General features: G+C 43.2%; 1 protein-coding gene across 1 annotated transcript in view; it reads left to right on the forward strand.

Moving 5' to 3' along the window:
* Positions 1 to 853: 853 nt before the first annotated feature.
* The window catches only part of KIT (KIT proto-oncogene, receptor tyrosine kinase), an 81,230-nt gene continuing 57,307 nt past the window's right edge, over positions 854 to 24,776 (forward strand). Inside the window, exon 1 of the mRNA XM_036239734.1 lies at positions 854 to 958. Within this exon, the coding sequence (XP_036095627.1) occupies positions 892 to 958 (67 nt within the window). The 5' untranslated portion in view covers positions 854 to 891. The remainder of the gene's footprint in view (positions 959 to 24,776) is intronic.

The raw sequence follows: 24,776 nt of genomic DNA on the forward strand, positions 1-24,776 counted from the left end.
GAGAATGAATAATAAAAAGCCACATAGAGGACTTAGCAATGCCTTTGGCGCAAATGGGTTTAAAAACTCAGGCTCCCAGAGCAAACTTCACAAGACACCCTTCCCTACTCTGCAAAGTCTCCGCAGAGGTTTGTGGGCGGAGGCCACTCAGACCAATAGAAACCAACTGTGCTCCCACAGGTTAAGGAGCAGGTGGAGAAACTGAGCATAAAGAATTACCTCCGCTCCGCTCAGCCTTTTACCGTGGTGCCAGGTGTCACTCTTGATCCCCTTCGACTCATAGGAATGGTGCAGAATATCGGGGCCCAATTTCAATTCCCCTGAACCCAATCCTGTCCCCGCACCATCTCCACCAGCAGCAGCATACAACCTCCTCCCCCGGGAGCATGCTCGGGGACTGGGCGGACGACCTGTATTGTCTGGGGAGCACCTGCCAGGTGGCGGGCCGTGTCCTAATGTGAGCTCGCTGCCCAGCTTCACAAAGCGAGCGGGCAGCACCACCCTCGTCCGGGAACCGCCTCTGGCGGCCCGACTACATCAACAGGGGAGGGGTGGCGGAGAGAAGGGACTACGGGGTCGGCAGCGGGCGGCAAATGCCGGCGTGCCCTCCTCCACCGCGCGGGCTCAGCCCCCAGGGGTTAAACAGGTCGAAAGAGCAGGGCCCAGACGCCGACCCGAGGGAGCGCGATCCAGGCGGGAGGGAGGGGCGTTGGAAGGGCAGGCGAGGAGGGGCGCCGAGAAGGGGCGTGGCCGGCGCGCAGAGGGAGGGCGCTGGGAGGAGGGGCAGCTCCTCGCGCTGGCGGCTCTGGGGGCTCGGCTTTGCCGCGCTCGGTGCACTTGGGCGAGAGCTGGAACGTGGGACGGATCTCTGATCCTAGCGCAGCCACCGCGATGAGAGGCGCTCGCGGCGCCTGGGATTTTCTCTGCGTCCTGCTCCTCCTGTTCGGCCTCCAGACAGGTGGGAGAGCGCGGCGGCACGGGGCCGCGCCCCCCTTCTTTGCCTGTGCCCCGTGGGCTCCAACTCGCTAGGGTTTTTCGGGGGAGGTGGCTGCCGGCCCCCGGTGCCCGTGCGTTTGAGCCTCAGGAAAGATTCGAGGCGTCCCTGGAACTCTCCTGCGTCCAGCCTCGCTCACCTGCGCGAGGAACCCCGGCCACTGGGAGTGGGGGTGCTACACTGGGGTCTCCCGGGAATGAGGGCAGCAGGGGGCTAGGGCGTGAGCAAGGTGCAGACTGAGGGCGCGGGTTGCGTACTAGTTTGGGGTTGCTTTGTGCTGAGGGTGCGCGGGGGCAGAGGCAGGCGGGTCGGGGTTCGCACCCAGTGCGTTATCCCCGCCGTGCGCGGCGCGCCGCTGCTTCCTTTTGTTAAAAGTTGAGCGTGTGTGACCGGAGCCCGGGAGCACCGGCCCGCAGGTTCTCACCGCGCCAGGGGCAAAGTTGGAGGGCCTTTTCTTTGCTCTGCGGCTGCTGCTTTCCAACCGCGGGCGTTCTTTGTGCCCCGAGCTGGGGACCAACCCGCTGCCGTCTCCGCACGCGGCGTCACCCTTGAACACGAGTCCGAGGCTGCGGTGTCGCCCGGACACCCTGGTTATGCTTTGGCGAGGGGAGCGCGCGGCGTGCGGCTGCGGGGCCGGACACCGCGGACCTGGAGGTGGCAGCGACAGGGACAACTTGGGCTGGGTGTGTGGAAAGCAGCCGCTAGGTTGCAGACTTTTTGCTTTTGTAAACCCCGTGCCGGAGGCTCGCCCCTTTCCACTGCGGTGCTGCTGGCTTTTTTCCTGCCACGCGCCTCGGAGCGGCTGGAGGCTGCGTTGGCCGCCTCCTCTCAGGGGAGGCAGGGACAGAGCGCTGGGGCACGGAGGTCCCCGACCCCGGCTGCCTTCCGCGCCCAGCGCTACTCTGCAAGCCCCTGGAATCGGTGTCTGCGACCTCTAATCGTAGGTCCGTTTTGTTTGGAAATTTTGAGATTTGCAACACCCCCTCGCATGTATATCTATACTTAAGGGCCCCTTGAGGGGGGGAGGGGAAATGGAGTGGGACTTTCTGCAAATGTTACTAGGATCTTAAATCTGATGTGAAAATCTGATTATATCTGCTCGGAAACTTGGGTGTTAAGGTGGAGGAGGAGGCGGAGAGGAGGATTTGCAGGGTCCTGGAAGCCCTCAGGCAGATTCCTGCCCCTTCTTCTTTTTTTCTGGGTGTCAGCCCAGTTCTCTCCCAGGTCTTATTTTTTTTCTTTAAATCTTTAAGGCTACTCTGATGATGTAAGGGTAGAAAGTGAGTCGGAACTGGAATGCAAGGGCTCCAAAGGGAGCCTCGCTATGAACTATTGTGGGACTCCATGGACTGCTGCTCAGTCTCCCCATAAAGTGTGAAGATGCAGCCTCCTGCTTCTCGGTCTCGCAAGGCATTGTGAGGGCTTTCCTGTCGGGGAAGAGAGGCCTTGCCTCTGGACCCTTGTGAGGTAGCAGGGATCCTGAGTTGAGTGCTCAGATTCCCTGACGGATCTGGCCACCTACACTTCAAATGACACATTTGGTTCTTACATCTTTGTGCCTTAGCATTTTAAATTTCAGTTAAGATACATGAATTGAGCCCCAGTAGGGCACGAGAAAGACAAACCACACAGAACAGTTCCCTTTTTAAAAAATGAAATTAATTAATTGCTTCCTTCTTCCTCATAATTAACCTCCATCCAATAGATTTTGGCAAAGGGGATTTTCAGGTCTGGCTTGTGGAGGGGGGCAGTATGGTGTAGTGACAAAGCCTTTTGCTGCCCTCTGGTTTTTCTCTTCTAAGCGACTTATTGGCTCTGTGCCCTTGGGCAGGTTGCTTCCATTCTGGGAGCCCAGTTTCCTCCAGAGGACAGTGAGGCATCCACATCCTGAAGGATCCTTTGGGTCTGAAGTTCTCCTGTTCCAGTGTTCTGAGTGTAGACGCGACACCTTTTCTGACCTTTCCCCCTGATTCCTTTCTGCCTCCTTGAAATTCCTCTGCCTCTCCTGGCTACAGAGATCATTTGGTGGCATCCTACTAGCCTACCCCTGGCTAAAGCAGGGAGATGTGGTTATGCTGCTCTCTCCTCACTCCACAAGTGCTCACCTACTGTTTCACTTTGAAGGCTAGGAGATGCCATCTCTGTAGGACCCTTCATCCTCTTCCCTCCCCCAAGTATTTACAACTCTTGTGCCCAGCAGGATGAACCTGCAAGGAGCAGTGAATCATACCTTCCCCGCGTTCCTGCAGGTGTGAGGCTAGAGTCATCCCCAGCAGCTGTACACACTCTGGATGATTATCCAGCTGGAAATCATGTGATGGTCTTATAAAGGGATCCAAATAAGTCATTTATCCCCATTCTGGTCTTTCCCAGTCATCCACACATTTATTCTTATGATTTATAAATCACCTATGCTGTGCCATTAGTACACATTTTCTGTGGTGCCTGAAATTTCACATTATCTGTATCATACATAGTTGTTGATATTCATTTGGAAACTCTGTGCCCAGCCCTGTGCTGGGGCCTTTACCTAACATTTCCAGTCCTCTCAACAAGCCCAAGAAGCATTACTCTCACCATCCCGACCATTTTACAGCTGGAGGAACTGAGGATAAGTCAGTTCCCAAAATAATCAGCAGTGGAGCCTGAGGTTAGTCCCTCAGAAATGAAGATAAGCTGTTGCTAAAATGACGGTCAGTTGAAAATTTTTCCATCCTCCACTCCAAAAAAATTAAAAAAGTGGTCTTAGCTTTATAAACTTGTGGCATCCTTGTGAAAGAGAAAACCCTCAGTAATGGGTAATATCATTGTGCCACGTACCCTGAATGAGCACAATGAGATATTTAAGGGCAGGTTACCACTCATAGATTTTATTCTCAAGCAAACTCTGTTGAGGAAGTGCCAAGTATTTTGTGGCTTCCCTTGGAGCACGTTTATGTACAGATGTTGTGGTGATGGATTTTGCTGCTGTTGTTGACAGCCTCTAGAAGTTGCTCTTAGGATTTTGACTCATTTCCTCAAGTCTTCTCCCCCCCACCCCCCAAAGGACACCAGGAAATGAGCTGCAGTTGTCCTAGGTGGAATTCTTGAAGCTGGACTGCAGTGTAGGGACTCCTCAAAGGCAGTGAATTTTCTCCAGAATGGATTTAGTTTTAACAATCATAAGCTAGGACGTGGGAAGTGCTTTATTTTGTTGTATTCATATGTGGTAACTTTTACAAAAAGGGATTGAAAGGCATTTGAAGGAATCTTAAATATGCAAAATTTCATGTGCAGTTTCTGTTACTTGGATATTGTTTTTCCATGGCTGCAAATCCAGAGTGGGGAGGGGCCTACGAGGGAGTTACCACCGGTAAAAGTTTGAATGAAGGGTAAATCTTTGTTGAAAGAAGAGGGGACTTTTGAGGAAGCCTGGTTCAGCCCCACTGATTTCTGACATTTTGGACATGAGACAGCTCACCTTTTGACTTTAGACTCTTAATAAATAAAGAGAAGTTGCATGCTGATAGCCCATGGACATGTTTTATGTGGCTCACATGATGCTTTTTTTTAGAAAACATTGAGGCAATATTAAAAAATAATGGAGAATTTACATCCAGATCTCTGAAGAATTGAAAACTGCCTCTCTAGATGGGACCTGTGTTCTTCGGGATGCTCTAAATTTGAGTCTAGGCAATACCGCTCTCTACTGCCAGCCCCCTTAAGCTGGAAGGCGCTGAGCTTGGATGTTGGTAAGCCCAGGTGGTACCACACACATCCTTAGTAGAAGGAGCACAGGTCTATGGAGTGAGACCACCTTGAATTAGTCTGCTGGCTCCACATCTGACAGCTTTGTAGCCTTGGAACAAGTTGCTTAACCTTGCTGAGCACTTTTTCATCCTAGTTTTAGCTGTGTGACTTTGAAAAAGCTACTTAACCTCTCTGTGTCAGAAATGTGTTGCTACTTATAAAGTTCGAGAAGCTCAATACATATCTGCCATAATTATTTGTAAAATAGGAATTATTATTTTCCATAGAATGGGTTTAAAGCCTCCACTAATATGATTGCCCTAAAAATTAGAAAGAGATTCTTGTAAAGATGCTTGGTACAGGGTCTGTGATAGGATAGGCACCTAACACATCCATAAATTCAGCAAGTATGTAGAATTTGACTGTTTCTCTTTATAATTCTTGTACACAGGCACCAGTAAGTACTAACTTGACAGCTTTTAAAATGGAACACACTTTAACTTTTGTCTTGAGTTTTACAGAGTGACATAACAGTTGGGAATCACTAGTTTTAGAGATTGAACAGATCTTGGGGTGGGGTGGGGTGGGGTGGGGTGAACCAGAAGATTTCGCCAGTGAAAACATTTATACTGGATAATTTTTCCATTCATCTTATGTGTTAGTCTTTATGCTTACATTTTGGTTATGACACACTTTTGTTAGACCTCTTCCAATGCATACCTTTCTGACAGCTACATTTTCTTCAACACTTTTGCAAATTTTAACATTAATGTTTAGGGCCTGTGGCACTAGAGTTAACAGTTTGGGCTCTGAAATTGACAACCTGCAATTTTATTCAGTTCCACCACTTACCAGTTGTGTGGTCTGCTTAAGACCCTTCACCTCTCCTTAAGCTTCATTTCCTCATCTGTAAAATGGGCATAGTGGCATAGGGCTACTGAAAGGAGTAAATGAGTTCTGCACGTAGTGAGCTTAGCACAGTGTCCCTCACAAGGGCATCAGGGTACTCCACTATTAGGCTGATTTTATGTTCCTCTTTCAGACTTATCTCTTATTAAAAAAGTGGAAATGGTTTAAAATCAGATTATCTAGAAGTATGTTTTGGTATTAAGATGAAGTATGTACATTTAGTATATAGTTTCTGTTTTGTTTTTTAAAGCCGATAGTTAGTAGTAATGCATACTTCTCTTTCTGGCTTTTTATTTAACCTTATTTAACTTGCTTTTCATCAAAGGGGGCCATCCGGATTGCTGGAGAAAAGCCTAGGAGGGGAGAGGTCTGTAAATGGCCATTTTCTCAAGGTGAATAGGAAAGTGTAGCTCACGTGGGTTCCACGAACACTATTACGTTGTAAAGTGGCATTGAAAGCTCCTTGAGATAAGGAGCTTTTTCCTGACTGCCTTCCTTAGGAGTGAGGGACCAAGGAGTAAGGGACCAGGATGAACTTGTCTATTACCCCAGGCTGGACACTCAGTGGTGCTCAGTAAATATTGGTTTAACATCTCTCCACTTCTCCAGCACTTGCAAAACACTTTGAACGCAATAAATGCTCAGTAAACATTTCAGGTTCAGTTTAACAAAGGTTTATCAGTCTCTAGGCCTTGGTCTCGGCAGGGACTCCAGGAACTGGCTGGGGGTGGGAGAGGGACAGGTAAGAACACAGCCACCGATTCACAGTAGAATTGATTTCTTCTGAAGTATGAGAAAGGGGGAGGTGGGGGAGGGTGAAGGTAGGCAGATGGGGGAAGGGGGACTCCTGCAATAATGTCAATATTAAAATATTTTTCGGTGAAAAAATAAAATACAGAAAGCAAACAAACAAAAAATGGTGCAAAGTGCTTGGGCAAGATTTCAAAGGAAAAGAATTCTTGGTGGGTGGGTGAAAGAGATCATGGATCAGTAAAAGTGTCCATATGAGAGAGAACATTTGAAATGAATTTCTACACCTTAGAAGAGAGAAGGTAGAGTGTCTGTAGTTGAGGTTTCAAATGGAAAAAACAGAAATAGAAAGCAAGACATTAAGGTCTTATTTGAGGCTTGTCCAATCTTTCTATTGGTGTGATGGCTGGGAGTAGGGAGTTGGAGGGGACGAGGCTGGAAAGGTGGACTCTGATTTTGCTTCAAGAGTAGTTAGTGTTAAGTTTGGTCCAGATTCTGAAAAAAGCTTCGAAGTCCAGGAAGTGATTCAGCAGTGGCCCTCCAGACTTTGCGTACTAGTCCAGAGCTGTTCACTCCACCATCCTATCCAATGAAACCCACTCCGCAACCTGTTCTGAAAACCTGGACACCCCCTGTGGGCAGCTGAGACTAAGGAAGAGATGAGTGTTTAAATTTTAGTAAAATACATATAATATAAAATTTACCATCTTAATCATTTTTAGGTGTACTGTTCAGTAGTGTTAAGTACATTCACATTGTTGGGCAACTAATCTCCAGAACACTTCGGTTTGCAAAACTGAAACTCTGTACCCATTACTCCCTATTCTCACCCTCCTCCAGCCCCTGGCAACCATTCTATTTTCTGTCTATGGATTTGAATACTCTAGGGACCTCGTATACGTGGCATCATTCAGTACTTGTCTTTGTGACTGGCTTATTTCACTTAGCACATCGATTTTCAACCAGTGTGCCACAAGAATTTTTAAAATATACGATACCTGACTAGTCAGGGACACTGACCTCTTTTTTCCTCATGTTGTCAGATAAAAAGACAACAGCCAACACAATAGCCGTCCAGTGTGAATAAATGAGAATTACACCTTTTTTGGGGGGTCTGATTGGCAAAAATATATTTTTGGGTGTGCTGCATAATTTTAGTAATTAGTTTATATGTGCCATGAGATGACAAAGGTCGAAAATTGCTGACTAAGCATAATGTCCTCAAGGTTCATCTATGTTGTCGCTTATGTTGTATGTATACGTATGCATATATCACATTTTATCCGTTTATCCATCCACAGACCCTTGGGTTGTTTCCCACTTTTGACTGTTATGACTAATGCTGCTATGAACATGGATGTACAAATACCTAAGGGAGAGTTTCTGAGGGGCCTCTTTTAGGATGGTGGATCTCATGGCGGAGGCTATGTGTTGTAGGGGAGCTGGGCACAGGGATGATTAGACTCGAGATGAAGGAGTGAGGGCCTGGGTTTAGGCTCTGGAAAGGAGGGACAGCACTTAAGGGACAGAAGAAAGATAAAGGTGGTAGACTTAATTCAGTTGGCAAATGTACAGGCTCCTTGGATATGTCAGGCAGCGAAGAGATCGAAGGGAAGGGGAATGGGAGTTATCACAGGTGAGGGTAACTGGGAGAACTGGTAGGGTGGAAAGAACAGAAATAAAGCCAAGAAGAGGAGAGCCCATTTGGTGGCCGTGGTGGAGGATATGATGTTAGACTCTGCTGTGTTTGTTCACTGGTTATTTACAGGCTGCATTTACTTGAAACTCAATTCCGCTGATGGTAGAAATTCTTCCTAGGGTCAGGTCCATGTACAAAAACAAAACTAAACCCCAAAGGTCATGGAACATGGTTGTATGATATTATGGTAGGATTGGGGGATTATCAAGAATTGGGTGTTAAAATTTTTTTTAAATAAACAAAAGAATTGCATGTTATGTAGCAGTTAAATAATAACAAGTAAATTTTCATGACAAGTACATTTTTATTAAAAGAAATACATAGCAGAAAGGTATAGACCTGCATGTATTCTCTGCATTAGGCTATTTAAAAAGTTTATAGGTTTTCTCAGGGAATAAAATGGACATTCTGGATATAGAAGAGGACATAGAGTTAATGAAAGCTTTAGAAAATAGGTCTTTTGAAGGCAACTTAAAGAAATTGGATTTATTAAACCTGGAGTAGATAAGGTAACAGAAGGTTTAGTGAATGACTGTTCAAATATTTGTAGTATGTGAGTGAAGAATGAATGGGACAAAATGAGAATAGTTTAAATTGTCCAAGAAGACAATTGAGATTTTTTTTTAAGGAAAATTCTTTGATTGGAAGAGTTGGAAAAGATTTCATTGCATTATCAGAGCTAGTTATAGGGTCTTCACAGTAGGTATGAGGAAAGCCAAATAATTTTCATTTTGAGATGGTTAGGTCCCGCCTACCTCAATTGGACTAATGACCCTTTAAGGGCCTGTCCGAAATCTTTTAAAATAAAATAACCAGCTCTTTTTTTTTTTTCGTCACTGACTTGGCTGCGGGATAGATTGTTTCTCATAGGTTGTGGGTAGACTCCAACATGATTCACTACTCTCTTCACAGTTTTTGGCCATATTGAAAATAGCCAATAAAGAACCTGTAGCCTAAAAATGAGTTATTGATCTGTTGGGGGTGGGGGGTGTCTAACCACAGAATGAGCTGTGCAGTGTGATAGCTTAAGCTGAATGCCAAAATAAGAAAAACAAAAGGAAGTTCGAGGTCTGGAGAAATCCATAATCTACCATAATTAGCCCTAACCTAAAATTTATAGTGTTCTGTGATTACTCAACTGACTGATCATTTTGAGATAGAGCCAGCCATGCTGCATGGGGGCCAAAAGTCCTTTTCCGCTGATTACTCAGGATGGGTTGTGCACTCTGTGGCTTACCCACCACCCCGACTTCCTTTCCCACCTGTCCTCTTTCCCTTTGGTCATTTCATGGTCAGGGCTCAATGGCACATATGAGGTCAGCCAGCGGTCCAGTAGGGGGAGGGTGGTAGGAACGATATGGCAATTCAACAGCTTCTAGTTGTTTACACCCTTCAGCCTGTCATGTTGAAGTGTATGATGAAGCCTGAGATGCAATCCCTGCCTTTTAGGAGCCTCAGATCTGTGGGAAGATAAGTGCTGGGGAGATGCTAATATGGTAAGATTTGTAACAAGATTAGAAGAACAGTCCTCTCCCAGAAGCAAGGAGACGTTCATTGCCATTGGCTTGGAGGAATGGGTGTCACTCTTGGGTTGAAAGGCTGATTCAAAGGAAAGAAACTCTTGGACCTGAGTTAATCTTGAAAAGTGGGACAGGAATCAGTCAGGGCGTCAACAGCACAAGCGGAGGGTTACCGTCCGCCAAAAGACTCCCGTAGAAAGAATCCTGTGGAGACTAGTGGAAGATAAGATAGGATAATTTCAGGGAACTCGCATTTATATTCTTCAGTAATTTCAGTATTTCCTCCAATGCCATATGTGATGAGATTTGTGGAAGTGTAATGTGGTCAATTAGTTGCTTACTCAGAAATAACTTTAAAAAATGGAAAAGTACAGATCACACTTGTGCATGTTTTACATACATTATATGTATAATTCAAATTCGGAGCAGGTCCGAAAATATGTACTTTGTATTGCTTTTAAGTCTAGGGCTAATTACAGTGTCCAGCCTGCCTACCCCTTCACCCCCACTGATATAACAGGATCTATGGACTCAGTGTTGATAGTGGCAATAGATGATCTTTGACTCTTATTAACAGATTTTATTTATTTTTTTAGATTAATTAATTAATTTTTGTTACAGATGTTTCTCCTTTTTCCCTCACTGACTCCCCCCGCCTCCCCAGCTTTGTTGTCCATGCCCATTGTTCATGCATACATGCATATAGGTTCTTTATTGACAGATAAGTTCTTTATTAACAGACTTTATTAACAGTTCTGATAAGCTGGGTATGTAGCACTCTGCATAAATTCATTTGTTAAAAACAAACTAAAAACTAAAACCAAGCCAGCAACAAGCAAAACCCCCAAACCTTGATAAAGGTACTGTGTGGTTTAGGCCATCTTGAGATTCCGCCCTGGGTTCCCCAGGCTTCCATTAGGAAGCAATTAGGGGCGCTGGTTTCTGCACGCTGCTAAGAGGCTGTTTGCAGGCTGTTTGCGGGGAGGCACAGGTCTCTCATTGAAGGAAAAGGTGTGAGTGAGGACACTGACCAAAGAAAGCCTTGCTCTTGACCAACAGGGAAAAATAATAAGGAAAACAAGAGGGGGAGAAACACCCCGTTCCTTGTTATCTCACAGTTTTAGTGAGGTGGACCATCCAGTTGCATTTGGGTCTGCCCCAGGTTATTTCAGAGGGTGTTAAAACTTTAAGACAACCAAGCCCGGACTGCCAGTAATTTACATATAATGCCTTGTGTAGACCCCTCAGCAGAGGAATTTCTTAGCAGAGGTAGAACAATGGAGGCCTTCTCACAAAGAGTTTAGGAAATTATCTGTTGTCTCTTTTTATTGAAGGAGGTTTTATAGATAGGGACAGAATGTAGATTTGACTTCTGGGGAAAACAGGATTTTGAAAATTGTAGTAGGTGAGTGATGGCATTGGTTATTTGTTATTTGGCTGGTGCATGTTTTTAAGAAAACAAGACTTAATGTTTTTAAAAGTTGAGGATTATTAATAGGTACTTTTATTATTTTTTTAATCCTCACCTGAGGATATGTTTTTATTGATATTTAGAGAGAGAAAGGAAGGGGGAGATAGAGAAACATTGATCGGTTACCTCCTGAATGCACTCCCACCGATCGGGGATCGAACCCACAACCTAGGTATGTGCCCTGACTGGGAATCAACCCCGAGACCTCTTGGTGCATGAGACGACACTCCAACCAACTGAACCACCTAGCCAAGGCGACTATGGGTACTGTTTTTAAAAAAATGTTTTCTCTTTATTGATTTTAGAGGAGGAAAGGAGAGAGAGAGAGAGAGGGATAGAAACATTGATGAAAAAGAACACTGATTGGCTGCCTCCTGAATGCCCCCCACTGGGGATTTGGCCCACAACCTGGGCATACGTCCTGACCAGGAATCGAACTGGTGACCTCTTGGTGCAAGAGTCGATGCTTAAACACAGCCACCCCAGCTGGGCGACGATGGGTACATTTGAAATGATAATAATATGTTAGTTCGTAAAATGTTTTAAATGTGTCTCCAGTCTAATTTTCACAGTGTAGATTTTTTTTTTTAATGGCTGATGTTGATATGCACCTTGGGAAAGTTTTCATTTTAAGAAATGGCCTGTTAAACCACATGGGCTGGTCTTTAGGCTTTTTGTCGTTAAATTAAAGCAGGATTCTCAATCCAAAATATGTCTTTAGCCACTTGAAAATGTTTAATTGGGATGTTTAAATGTTTTTCTACTCATTTTAGTGTAGTCTATATATTTACTGCAGAGAAATAGACAAATTTTTAGCCCAACTAAAATGCACGAGTTTCATAAAAAAGAACCACTCCCTCTCCCCGCTTTTTAAAATAAACTAGCATATGTAGAAGGGTTTATGCATTTTTTAGTGGATCTGAATGTGTAGTGTAATTTACATACCAGCATTTTCAAGGGATATTATTTAGAACGATCTCCTTAGTTTCAGAATGACTGTCTTCTAAAGAGAGGCTGGCCGAGGGAGTGGATGCGGAGGAGCTGACAGGTGGCACCTGGTGGCAGGTGAAGCCAGTCCAAGCCAGGGTCTCCAGGCTTCTCTGTTCACATGAGAGACCTGGAACAGAAGCTGTGGCCATACAACTATAGTGCTTAAGATTTACAGCTTCATTCTGCTGGTCCCTGCTAGTCTCATTTATTTATTTATTAAATATGTTTCTATTGATAATTTAGAGAGAAAGGAAGGGAGAGAGAGAGAGAAACATCAGTTGGCTGCCTCCTGCATGCCCCCTACAGGGGATTGAGCCCTTAACCTGGGCATGTGTCCTGACCGGCAATCGAACAGGGCGGCGGGGAGGGGTGACTCTCAGTCCATGGGACTACGCTCAGTCCACTGAGCCACACCAGCCGGGCCCTTCTAGTCTCTTTTAAACAAACCCTGTACCAGGAATTCATAGATGTTTTCACAAATAATAGTTGAAGCATTGAGAGGTATAGCAGAGAGTACACCAGATAAAAATCCTTGTCCTCTAGGGTCTTAAGTTTTAATGATTTCCTTTCCTCTTATGAGCTCTGGCCCACAAAGAGCCCAGAAAGAAAATAAAAAAATAGTCTAGGCTCTCATAGAAAGCAACTTAATTTAGATGTATTTCAGTTCTATATTATGGTTAATTAAGGAAAGAAGCAGAAAAAGGCCGGGTTTCTCGGAGTCAGGAGGGACTGGGTTCAGGATGGAGAAGGAAGGGCCAAAGAAGGCAAACCGGGAGAACAGGGAAAGGAGAGGGATGGACAGGGACTCAGTGGGAGCTTTCTGAGATGTTTGTCACTTGAGTCCTATCTGCCACCAGTCCTGCCCTGGGAAAGGCTGAGCATTCCCCACTGTTCAGCTCTTCACTGCTCCAGCCTTTGTAACTTCTTGAGCAGGTGTTCGGAGGACTCACCAAAGGAGGTTGAATGTGTGTGCAACACCTGGGCTCACAGACAGGTGTCTCCACCTTCAGGACTTCACGGAGCCCTTAACGGGCCAGAGTGGTTTGTTTGGAACCATTTTTCTCAGAACATACCAGAATGCTTTTTCACAGCTGAGAGAGATGCTTCAGGGGTCCAGGCTGAAATGCTCTTCAGGATGTCTCCAAGGACTGGAGGTTCTGCACCTCTTTTTTAAATTGTTTCATCTTTTTCTTGTTATTATCTGACTTCCTTTGGTTTTGATAACCGTGTTCAACCAATAGCATGTGGTGTCTGACAGAATGGCATTTAGCCACCGTCAGTCATACTGTGCATCACGTGTCAACTCTCCTGTCACTGAGCTGGCCTGGGTGAGGTGACATCAGGTGGACTTCATCTGACTTTTTACATTGTAGCCTTAGGGTGGCCTTTTGGGGCCCATGAAGTGATAAGCTTTTTAGTGTCGATCAAGGACTGACTCCCTCAAATGAGAATTGACAGTGTTGAATTACTCAGGACTGGAAAGGTCTTCCTCTGTCACTTGTGCGGCATGGAACAGGACTCTTGATGCCTTTGGTACTATTAGGAAGGAATCCGACGTGAAGACTGTCTAGGGACAGAAAGTGGTACCCTCTTGAGTTAAGGGCAAGAAGGTGTCCCCAGTGACCACAGCTTTGGTTGAAGGCATTAAGGAGGACTCCTCAGCTGCTTGGTAAGATATCAGTTAATGATATTGATGAACCTACCGGCTTTAGGTATACAAGTAGGGGTACTTAATAAGTAATCCATCAGTTGTGTTAAAGTACTTGCTTTAGCCCGGCTGGTGTGGTTCAGTGGTTGAGCGTCAACCCATGCACCAAGAGGTCACTGGTTCGATTCCCAGTCAGGGCACATGCCCAGGTTGTGGGCCCCATCCTCACTGTGGGGCATGCAGGAGGTGGCCAATCAATGATCTCTCTCATTGATGTTTCTATTTCTCCTTCTCCCTCTCTCTCTCAAAGCAATAAAGAAAAAAGCTTTTTAAAAATAAAATAAAGTATTTGCTCTAGGTTTGAGGAAAGGCTCTAGTGTTTTTAAGCCACAGAATTGTTTTTATTTAGTGTAATAATCATTGATTAGTCACTGGTTAGCACCTATTATTTTGAGTGAGACTTTCAGGGCCTAAATTTAATAGGCCCTGCTTAAGTTTGCTATCAGTTGAGACTAGGAAATGATTTTAAAAAATAAAAAAGCAGGGAACTTATAACATCTAGACTATTTCCTGAGGTGTTTGAAAACCTGTTACCAGCCATTTTATTTCAGGATGGAAGACTTGAGCCTCACATTAACTTAACAAATATATATACATATTTATTATGGGAACATCTCACACATGGAGAATAGTGTAATGAACCCTATGTACTCATCATCCAGCTTCACCAGTTGGATCAACAACCAGTGTTTCTCTTTTACTTCTGTCCACTCATCCTCATTATTTTGAAGCATATCTCAAGCATCATAGAATTTTATCTGTAAATATTTTCAGTATGTAGCTCTAAAATACAGACTCCCATCCCTAAAATAATAGTGCCAATGCCACACCCTTCCAAATCCATAACTCCACACTGTCATCGAGTATTCAACATGCACATTTTCCCCATTTATATATAAATATATACACAAATATATAAATATTTTATAGATTCCAGAGAAGATCTACATATTACAATTGGTCGATATGGCCTTTAAGTCATTTTTTTAATTTACTGGTTCTAGTCCCTTATTTTTGTTGAAAATGTGAGTATTTGTCCCGTGAAGTTTTTCAGTCTGAATTCTGTTGATCGCATTTCTCTGTTCTCTGTATTTCCTATAAATTGGTGATTAGGGTTTTGATTCTATTCATATTTGATTAAAAAAATTTTATTCACACAACATACAATTAACCTTTTTTTTAAACAAAATTTTACTCATTCCCCACCCCTCTCTCTTTGGCAACCATCAGTTTGTTCTCTATATCTATGGGTATGTTTTAGTTTAGTTTATTCAATTGTTTTTTTTTTTAATTCCACATATATTTTTATAAACAAGACTACTTAATAGATCATGTGTTCTACTCTACCCACCCCCCTTTTTTTGATATACCTTTGGGTACTTAGATTTGTATTTTTTGTTCTAATGGTTGCCTTTTTACAGATACCGTATATAATTCCCTTGGTTGCTCTTTGAGGGGAGGGTTATTTTCTATTGGTTTTCTACTGTGAGTAACATTTAAATGAGCTCTAGTAGCTTGTTTCTCCTAGTTTGGGATTTGAAGATTCTTTTATCCTCAGTTACTATCTATAAGGCAGTCACCAAGTATATTATATTTTCCAGATAAGTACTCTTTCCTCCCCTGATTTTTCTGATAGCTGTACTTAAATTAATTTGCCAGAATAAAGAGCAATCACATACTCCTGTCTCCTTGTCACCACCCTTTAGTCTTAGCTCTATAAGTAAATATACATTTAATGCTTGCCCCACTCGTCCTATGGCCTGTCTTCCCCTGACATTTTGGTTTTCTGAAGCGCTTCCTCTAATAGATGCCTCAGGAAGCACTCATGGGAAGTATTTTCTGAATTATAGATTTATAGCAAATTGTGTGTAGCTTTTTCGCTTAAAAGTCAGATTGGCTGATATATAAATCCTTGGCCCATCTTTTCTTTGCTCAAGAATCTTTACTATCTTACTGTATTGGTTTTTGCCATAAAATGTTGTCAAAGTCAGCTGACAATCTGGTTTTCTTTCCCTCATGTTTAACTTGGTGTGTTTGCCCAGGTACAAGGAATGTTTCTTTACCTTTATTCTTTGAAGTCTAGTAGTTTTATAGTGTTGGTTGCTGTGGGTGGATTTCTTTTTTTCCAGTGACATGATATGCCAACTTAATATATAATTTTAAGTATTCTTTTCTAGTAAAGTTTTCTTATAGTATAGCTTTTGCTGTTTTATTCTTTGTTGGCTTTAGGAAATCCCATTATGTGTATGTCAGATCTTCTTTACCTGTCTTCTATATCAGTCACTGTCTCGCAAATCCTTTTTCATTTTTTATTTATTTTTTCTCTCAAGTCCTTTTAATGTCTTTATAATTTGTTTGAATTTAAAAATGTTCATCCATTCTGTCTTCTAGTTCTTGTAAGACATTTTATTTTATTTGCTTTTGTTTTCTTTTTATTTATCTTTCATTTCTAAAATGACTTTTTTCCTTTCTCATTCTTTTCTTAGTTGTTTACTTCTGTTTTGAAATCTTTATTTTCTCCAATCAACTCACTTCTAAGTTTTTAAAATTCTGATTTATGCTGTCCTTTATAGCTTCTTTTATTCATTTAATTTCTCTTAGTTCATTTTGAAATACTAGGTTATAGTTTTCATTTGTGTCTTTCTGGCATGATTTTATTGTCTGTACTAGGGATATCATTCTATTTCTTATTTTTTTCTTTAAATAACTATTTGGAATTCAACTGATGAACTCTGTTGTTCACGCTGAGTGTTCCCATATTCCTGGTGGGGCCAGCTAATGTTATCTAGGTTCACAGTTCTGGAGCATCCACTTCCATTGTCTTCATGACGTGGTAAAGAAGGCGAATTCTACTTTTCCACATCCTCAGATCTTACTCCTTTCTTGTGTCCATTTTCACCACCACCCCACCCCTCTGAACCTTCCCTTTGTCCCTGTTTTGCTCACCTTAGAGTCATCCCCAGAGGTTTCTCCTCAGTATGGGGCTGTCATAGGGCTTAGAACTCCCCACCCTAGCACATTCTAGCACATTCTAGCACATTCTAGCACATTGACACACGTGGGTCAAAATCCCCTCTGTGCTTACTAGTGAAGTCGGAACCTGCCAAGCCCTCTGCCAGTCACGGGTGTTTGCAGAACCGCTTCTGAGCTCCCCAGCAGTACTGAATGCCTGTTCCTGAAGCTGCTGGTTGTCTGTCCCCACCTCATACCTAGGGGTTCATGGTGGGGAGACCTTATCACCTTGTTGTGTAGATGTTGTCCTTTTTGGTTCAGTTCTACTTGTCTGTTTTAAGGTTGGGGTGGGTGGTAGGTTGGGGAGATTCAATAGTTGTACTGCTACCACCCTCTTGCCCGAGTCTGGATGGACTTTTTAACATAAAACTTGGTAACCTCCGAGTCTACCAAATGGGCACCAAAGTAGCAAAGATCTGAATCGTTAAGTCATTGGTAGCTGACTTTAAAAATAATTTTCTTCCAAAATAAGTTATTAAAAATGTGTTGTAGAGAGAAAAGTTAGTGGTCGTAACTATCTGAACACTGGAATTGAGCACTTTGAGGCCTAGATAACATTAGCTTTCCAAGCTAATTATTTATGACAAAGTTGAAATCATCTGAGTACAAGGAAGCTTACATCTGAGCTTTTGTTTCTGAGGAAAACGTATAAAACATGATAGATTTTTGCCATTGTTTGTTTGGTGTGATATTTCTTGAGTTCTGAAGGAGATTAGTTTAAAAGCTTTAAATCTCATTTATACTTTTAATACCATCAAATAAAAATAAAAATCATTGTTTAATTAGGTGCATTTTTCTCTTTCAGCTTTTTTTCTCTAGTGAAAAATTTGCATATCTCTAATTATAGTGATTTGGAAAAAAGTACTGCCAGGGCTTGACATAATATTAATTTAGATTTCAAAAAAATGCTAAATTTCCTTCCTCCAACTTGAGTTTCTTCCAATTGGCCATTGATTTAGATTACATACCTAAAGATTACAATTTTTTAATAGGTTTCTTTTCCTCCTTCTTTTAGGAATAGCCATTATTTTAGAGCAGATAAGGAACAAGTAAAACTTTCTCAATGGAAATATTAGAAACTTTTTTTTTTTAACTCTGGAAAATACAGCAAGATCATTTTCAGACATTCCATTTTGTTTTCTACAAAGAGATTGAAGACATCATCTAAAACATGGGGCTGGTCATTAGGCATTCTTTGCAGAAGGTAGCAGGCTTAATGTATTTCTCTAAGTGAATGTCACCCAAGAAAAATTAAGGGAAAAGTGAACAGTCATTAAGCAAATTGACCAACAAGCGTTCTGATGAATGTTGCAACAAATTTGAATAAACTAATTTTGTCCATTAGTGGGCTTTTAGACCATTGTGATTGTTTGGGTCTAATTATTTTTTATTTTGTTTATTCAAATGTGGAGTGGCTGTAGAATTAACGGTTGCTGCAATTATCTGATTAGCAGTTTAGGAAATTGGTGAATGGGATGGTATTTGATAGGGCTCTGAGCACGAGCACCACTGTCTAGGAGAGGCCTGTGCTGTTTTCTCTGTGTCTCACCCACTTCAAATGGGACTCCGAGGCCCTCACTCGGTTAGCATGGGTTGCGGACGTGGGCTCTGGGCCCTCAGAGTCGTGTACCAGATTGAGGTCTGATGTGCTACAGAAGTTGTCTTTGCCACCCAGTGTCACTCTTCTGGAGTCCTGTCACTGTAACTGGTGAATTTTGCAACATTTCCCACTTCTAAAGCTTGGGGATTTGAGAAATCTGTGCCCGAGTGGCTGCCAAAGCTTGTCAGGGGGACACAGTGCGAGGCCGATTTCTAGGTGTAAAAGCCAGGCAGATTTGCTCACTCAAGACAATCTGTTTCTGCAGGTTCGCTTTGAGTTCCAAGATACAGATACTGGTAAGAAAATTTTTTTCTTTGAGGCACTAATGCCGTGGGTTTCTTCTGACAGCTGCCTGTCTTGTGGGTGAGGGGAGTTCCTGGTTCTCCCTGTGGGGTCTGGACCAGCAGCAACAGCAGCGGCATCACCTGGGACTAGTAGAAACTCTCTCCCTCCCCGCCCCAGAGCTACCGAAATGGGAAATTCTGGCGCAGGACCCAGCAATCCATTTTAGCTCTCCAGGCTTTTCTGGGACAGGCTAAAGTTTGAGAACCACTGGTCTAGCATGTAAAATCAGTGGGCCGTGATAGTTAAAAAGTTAAAACTTTTGCCTGGCCAGTGTGGCTCAGTGGACTGAGCATCATCCCACGGACTGAGAGGTCCCGGTTCGATCCCTGGTCAGGGCAGTGCCTGGGTTGCAGACTGGATCCCCAGTAGGGGTTGTGCAGGAGGCAGCCGGTCGATGTTTCTCTTTCACACCGATGTTTCTATTGCTCTCTCCCTTCCTCTTTCTCTAAAAAAATCAGTAAAAACATAGTTTAAAAAAATTAGGGAAAAAGAAAGTTAAAGCTCTTGTGGTCTCTTGAGTGTCAGACAAGGGTAAAACTCTCAGTTCTCCTTCTGTTGCACTAAGAAGATTATAGATAGAGTTTCAGTTAGTCCAGACAGGAAAACAGACAGTTGCAGTACCGTGGGACAATACAGAAAACGTGTGTGTGCCTGGGAGAGGGGACAGGAAGGCTGCTCGAGAGGTGGTATTGAGAAAGGACAAGTAGGACTGAGACTCCTTCTCATTAAAACCCAGTGCTCTCGGAATCAAATTTGTGCATGCAGATCCAATTCCGGGCCTCCAGCGTGTCCTTTTGATCTCCACTTTGCTCTCAGTGCTTTCTTACTCCTTAAAGGTGTCCTGCTCCATCCAGCACTTCCAGAGCACCCTGTTCCCCCTGGTCTCCTGCACTTCTGATCCCAGCTTCTTATGTGTTTCCTTATGTTTCCTTTCCACCCCCCAGGCTGGGTCAGGTCAGCTCTCCTTGTACAGTGCACGACTTTGTACTCATCACATTGTAATTATATAATTATTAGTTTGTTTCTGGGTGGTGGAACCAAATATACATCCCATGTGGGGGAGAGACCTTGCCTTGTTCACTGCAGGCCAGGGCCCAGCACACAGCAAGCATTCAGGAAATGTTTTTTGTTTTTTTTTTGTTTTTATCCTCACCCAAGGATATTTTTCCATTTTTTGTACAGATAGAATGGGAGGGAGAGAGAGGAAGGGAGAGAGAGAGAGAAACATCGACGTGAAGGGACACATCGAATGGCTGCCACCCGCACAACCAACCAGGGCCGGGGACAAACCGCAACTGAAGTACGTGCCCTTAGTGGGAACCGAACGCGGGTCTCTCCGGACCGCAGGCCGACGAGCCAAACTGGCCAGGGCTCAGGAAATGTTTTTAGATGAATGAATGAATAATGAGGATGGGGGCAGTCCCATCTTTATCCCTAGATTTTGGGGCTGGTTAATGTATGCGATTTTGATAGAGGTATCACCTAATGAGTTTTGCTTCTAGGAGCAGTTGCCACCGCCGTGTAATTCCACCACCGGAAAGGCAAGTCCCTTGCACAGTGGCAGCAGAATCTCAAACTTGGTTCTAATTTGGTGTCTGGCCTCTGGGACACCCCCAGAGAAGTTTTTGAGTATTATTATTCCAAGGATATGAGGAAAGAGAGAAAGCCTCTGACCTTGGAGATATTCATAATACATGGACCAGGAGCCAGCAGCCAGAGTGGTCAAGGTGGCACCTGGGAAGATTTCAGGGACATGACTGTTGTCCCCTCTACCCTCGGGGCTTCCAAGAAGAGATGCCTGCTTTGCTCACAAAGTTGATGTTGGGGCGTCACATTCTCCCACCCACTTCCAAGACTGATAGAAGAACAGGTGTACGTCTTTGCCTTACTGTAGTCAGTTTGTTTTGGCTTGGATAAGGCTTGAGTTCTGCATTCCTATTCTAGAAGGGGAAAACGTGGGGTTGGCCTTCCAGAGGCAACAGCTTCAAGGTGGAGCATTTGTCTCAAGTAAGACACTAAGTAAGCCCTGCCAAAGGATTGCCAATAACATAAGTGTAATTTATAAAAATACACATATTGAGAGAGAGGACTCAATTTTTTTTTAAAGATAGGGATCTCAAGACCTAGAGGGTAAAGATACTGACATATTTATGGGAGCTTTTGATAGACATTTGTTAAATAAGTTGATTATTGTGAGTTTTTTCTGTTTGTTTTTTACATTTGAGGTTCAACATAGTCTTTTATACCTTTTGCAAACTTCTGTTAAAGTAGGTGAATGTAATAAACACAGTAAGTGTGGGAACTAGAGTCATGAACACAGTTTCTTACTCAGTGTGAGAATAGCTATAATCCGCTAAGCTGGCCAGGAGTATTTGAAGGCATGAATAACTATAATTTTATGTTTTGGTGCCTATGTCCTTTATTGTATTTATCTCTATTAGAAGCCATTTCCCCTCATAGTTTCAGTTCATTCCACATCCCCTTCCACCTCTCGGCCTTCCTGTGCATCCTGGTCCCAGTGTGCCTACTCGGATGCTTTCTCTGGTGCTCTCTTATCCATTGCGGTTGCTGTCAAGTACAGTAATTACAGCAGTAGTAGGAACAGGACCATGTATTGAGTGCAGGCTACCTGAAGGATTTAGAGATGACGTAAGAATCCTGAAATATGTTCCCCTAATTTATAGATGTCAAAATTGAGGCTTGGAGAGGTCAAGTAACTTCCCCAAAGGCTCACATAGCTTGGATTGGAATCCATGGTTATCTGGCTCCAAACCCCACACCTTCTTTTCTATGTTCCCGCTGCTTTAGCAGCACCATCATCTCCAGTCTCTGAGCTCGCCTCTAGACTTTACTGCTCAATAAAGTTACAAAAGTTGCAAAAGGAGTACAGAGATCTCCAGGAGACCCTTCACCTAGACTCACGGATTGTTAACATTTTGCCACATTTACTTTGTCTATGTATATACATATTATTTTTTCTGAACCATTTTGAAAGTAAGTTGCTAACATATCCCCTGAAGACCCATCTCAAGGAGACTCAGTGTTGTATTTTGTGAGAACATTGAGGCCAACCAGAATGTTTTTCTTCTTCTGCCCTCCATCCAATGTAGCCTTCTCCCTTCTTGGTTGGGGCCCCCTCCTGAGAGGGACACTCTGAGCTTCTCACTCTTCTCAAGCTTCTCAGTCTTAATCCCAGTCCTTTAAATTCAACTCAGACCCTAAAACTCACCCTTGGCCTTCCTGGAAATTGGCACTCTCTAGCACCCAAAAAGCGGAACCTCCTCTGTGGTCAGGTAGCACAAAGGCAAATAAATAGAAGGGTACTCCTTTATGTTTCTACCTATTCTGTGAAAAGGGGAGACAGGGACTTTGCCTTGGCTTGTTATCCAGAGCTGCAGCTAAACTGTTTTGCCCCTGCTGATTGAGGTCTGTCTGCTAGACGGTTATCAGTGCTGGTAACCTTTTCTCTGGCAACGGCCTCAGATGAAATTCCTTTTCAAATGATTATTATTAATACTTTTGTTTTTACTTTCTTTGGTATAAACTCCCTTGTGGCTATAAAATGACATTTTAAAAGTGGAAGCAGAAGGAAAAAATAGTTCTGTCTGTTGTCTTCATGGAATGGAGGGGGAGACCCAATCTCCCTTATCTGACAAGTCCATTAAAAGCAGGATTTAGAGTATGCCCACTAGTGCAATGTATTGATTTACCATTATGGTGAGAATTAGCTTAAATATCTATTTAAGCCAAGTGTAATTCCTAGCATTTTCCAGAGCTAGAAAATCAGAGAGGTCTTTCAGAAGTGTGGATCACATTTGAAGACAGGGTTTAAAAAATGCCTCAGACGAATAACCCAAAGGTCACAATGAATGGATGAACAAATATATGGTATCTACATACAATGGGATATTATTCAGCTTTTTAAAGAAAGTCCTGACACAGGCTACGGAGGAACGTTGGAGATATTATTCTGAGTTAAGTAAGCAAGACACAAAAGGACAAATATTGTGTGGTTCCATTTGTATGAGAACCCTAGAGTAGTCAGATTCCTAGACTAAGTCAGTGGTTGCCAGGGGTTGGGGGACAGTGGTGGTGGTGGTGGCAGAATGGGGAGTTATTGCTGAATGGGCAATTTCAAGTTGGGCTGATGAAGAATCTCTGGAGATATATAGTAGTCATGGTTGCACAATATCATGAATGTACTTAATGCCACTTAACTATACAATTAAAAATGGTAGACATTATGGTATATGTATTTTACCATATGAAAAAAAAATTAAATGGCTAGTTGGCATATATTTACTGTGTATGTAAATGTTGACCAGCCAGTCCTAACTTTACTGGTATTTTGTTTGATGTCATTAGAATGAGATGCTATAGAATTAGAACTTGAGCTTATGGAGTCACGTATTGTTACTTCTTAAAGTTTTCACCTGCCACTAGCACAACCTCATTTCCTGCGAGCACAGCCCTATTTTCGCTCTTGAGCCTGGGAATTGACATTTTGAGGCATTTTCAGTTTCCTGGTAGGAGGAAATGGTAGGGCGATTAGTTAGTATTGGAGCGCTGCCCACACTCTCCACACGTGTGCAGGACAGTGCTAACGCGAAGGCACTGTGCACCTGACAGGTCCTTCTGCAGAACCTTGTGAGGATCTGGCAGTAGCCCTGGTTTCGAGTATGCAGCCAGGAGGGTCTGCTTGGAGGTGAGACGTGCACATCCCAAGCTCCTCCTGGGTGTATGGAGTAGGTCTTAGGGGAAAGCTGACCTTGGACTAGTATAGCTGACCTTGGTCATGCTCATCTTACCTTTTTGCCTTGTTCTTTAGTTCTTCTGTAAGTTAAGGAAGTTAACATTGAAAGAAATCAAGAGCTCCCACACCTGCAGCTCGAACTTCACAGATGGTGAGGGTCTTGTTCTGGTGTTTATTAGATTTGAATTAGTGCTTTTCATCTGGTTCAGGTTTCATAAGTGCTTTCCGGAACTCAAAACATGGAAACCTACATATTTACAACAGGGACCTGTTCTGGGCTATTGGGAAAAACCCACTGGAAACGAGAAAGTTCCTCTTTGCTGCAGGGATGGATCCTAATATATTGTGCTTGTCAAATCCAGACCTTATCTGACTCCCCAAAGACCGACATCATAATGGCAGATAAAGGTTTCCTGTCTGTACATATCTTTGGCTGAGATCAAAAGGGGAAGTCCTGCTTCCTCAAACATGGGGTTGTATTTTTCTTAGGATGAGTGAGTAGGAAATATATTTAGTAGCCCTATGAATGCCTTTGCTGCTGGCGATGTGTACATACCTGGGAGAAATTTTGCAAGATAATGTACCAAGAGGGGTCTTTTTAGTGTTGAATGAGACATGTATCTCCACACTTGCTCACTTTATAAGATATAAAAGACAGGGTATGTTTAGGCCCTTATTCTAATTCTATGTTCAAAGAATAGTTTTAAAACAAATAGGTGAAAGGTATAAAGGGGGTAACATTTGCAATACTTTCAACAGTAAAGATAAAATAATAAGTGAATAGTTACATTATTTGTATCATAAAAGAATTACTGCTATTAATTCTCACCACAGATAGTTGAGTACTTTTTATGTCCAACCACTAAATCTTTATAAGGGGCTTTATCCTGACCCTTTTGTGGCCTAAGTGTTTGATTATAGATCCTTAAATCTTAGCTCTTTTGACAGCTTTTACTGGCCTCTATATAGTTCTTCAGAATGGGAGACGGGCCTAGAGAACCTACATGACTTGCCCCAGATTTACAATCCCGAACCTCTCTGTCCCCATCATTACATTTCTTTCCTTACATCTTTCACTAACTGCTTAAGAGCAAAAACATTGAGTTATACATTTCACCTAAAGTGTACAAATATTAGGTATCTTAGCAGGCACCAAACGATCACTATATTTTTTCTCCTCCACCCTGAGGAAAGCTTTGCCAGATGTCACATCTTTCAAAGACACTGATTGGAAGCTTGAAGTTTTGCTGTGCAGACCTTTTAATGTTTCCTGGGGGTGGGGGATGGGGGGGAGGG

The sequence above is a fragment of the Molossus molossus genome, unplaced genomic scaffold (genome assembly GCF_014108415.1).
Source record: "Molossus molossus isolate mMolMol1 unplaced genomic scaffold, mMolMol1.p scaffold_m16_p_1, whole genome shotgun sequence".
Lineage (NCBI taxonomy): Eukaryota > Metazoa > Chordata > Mammalia > Chiroptera > Molossidae > Molossus > Molossus molossus.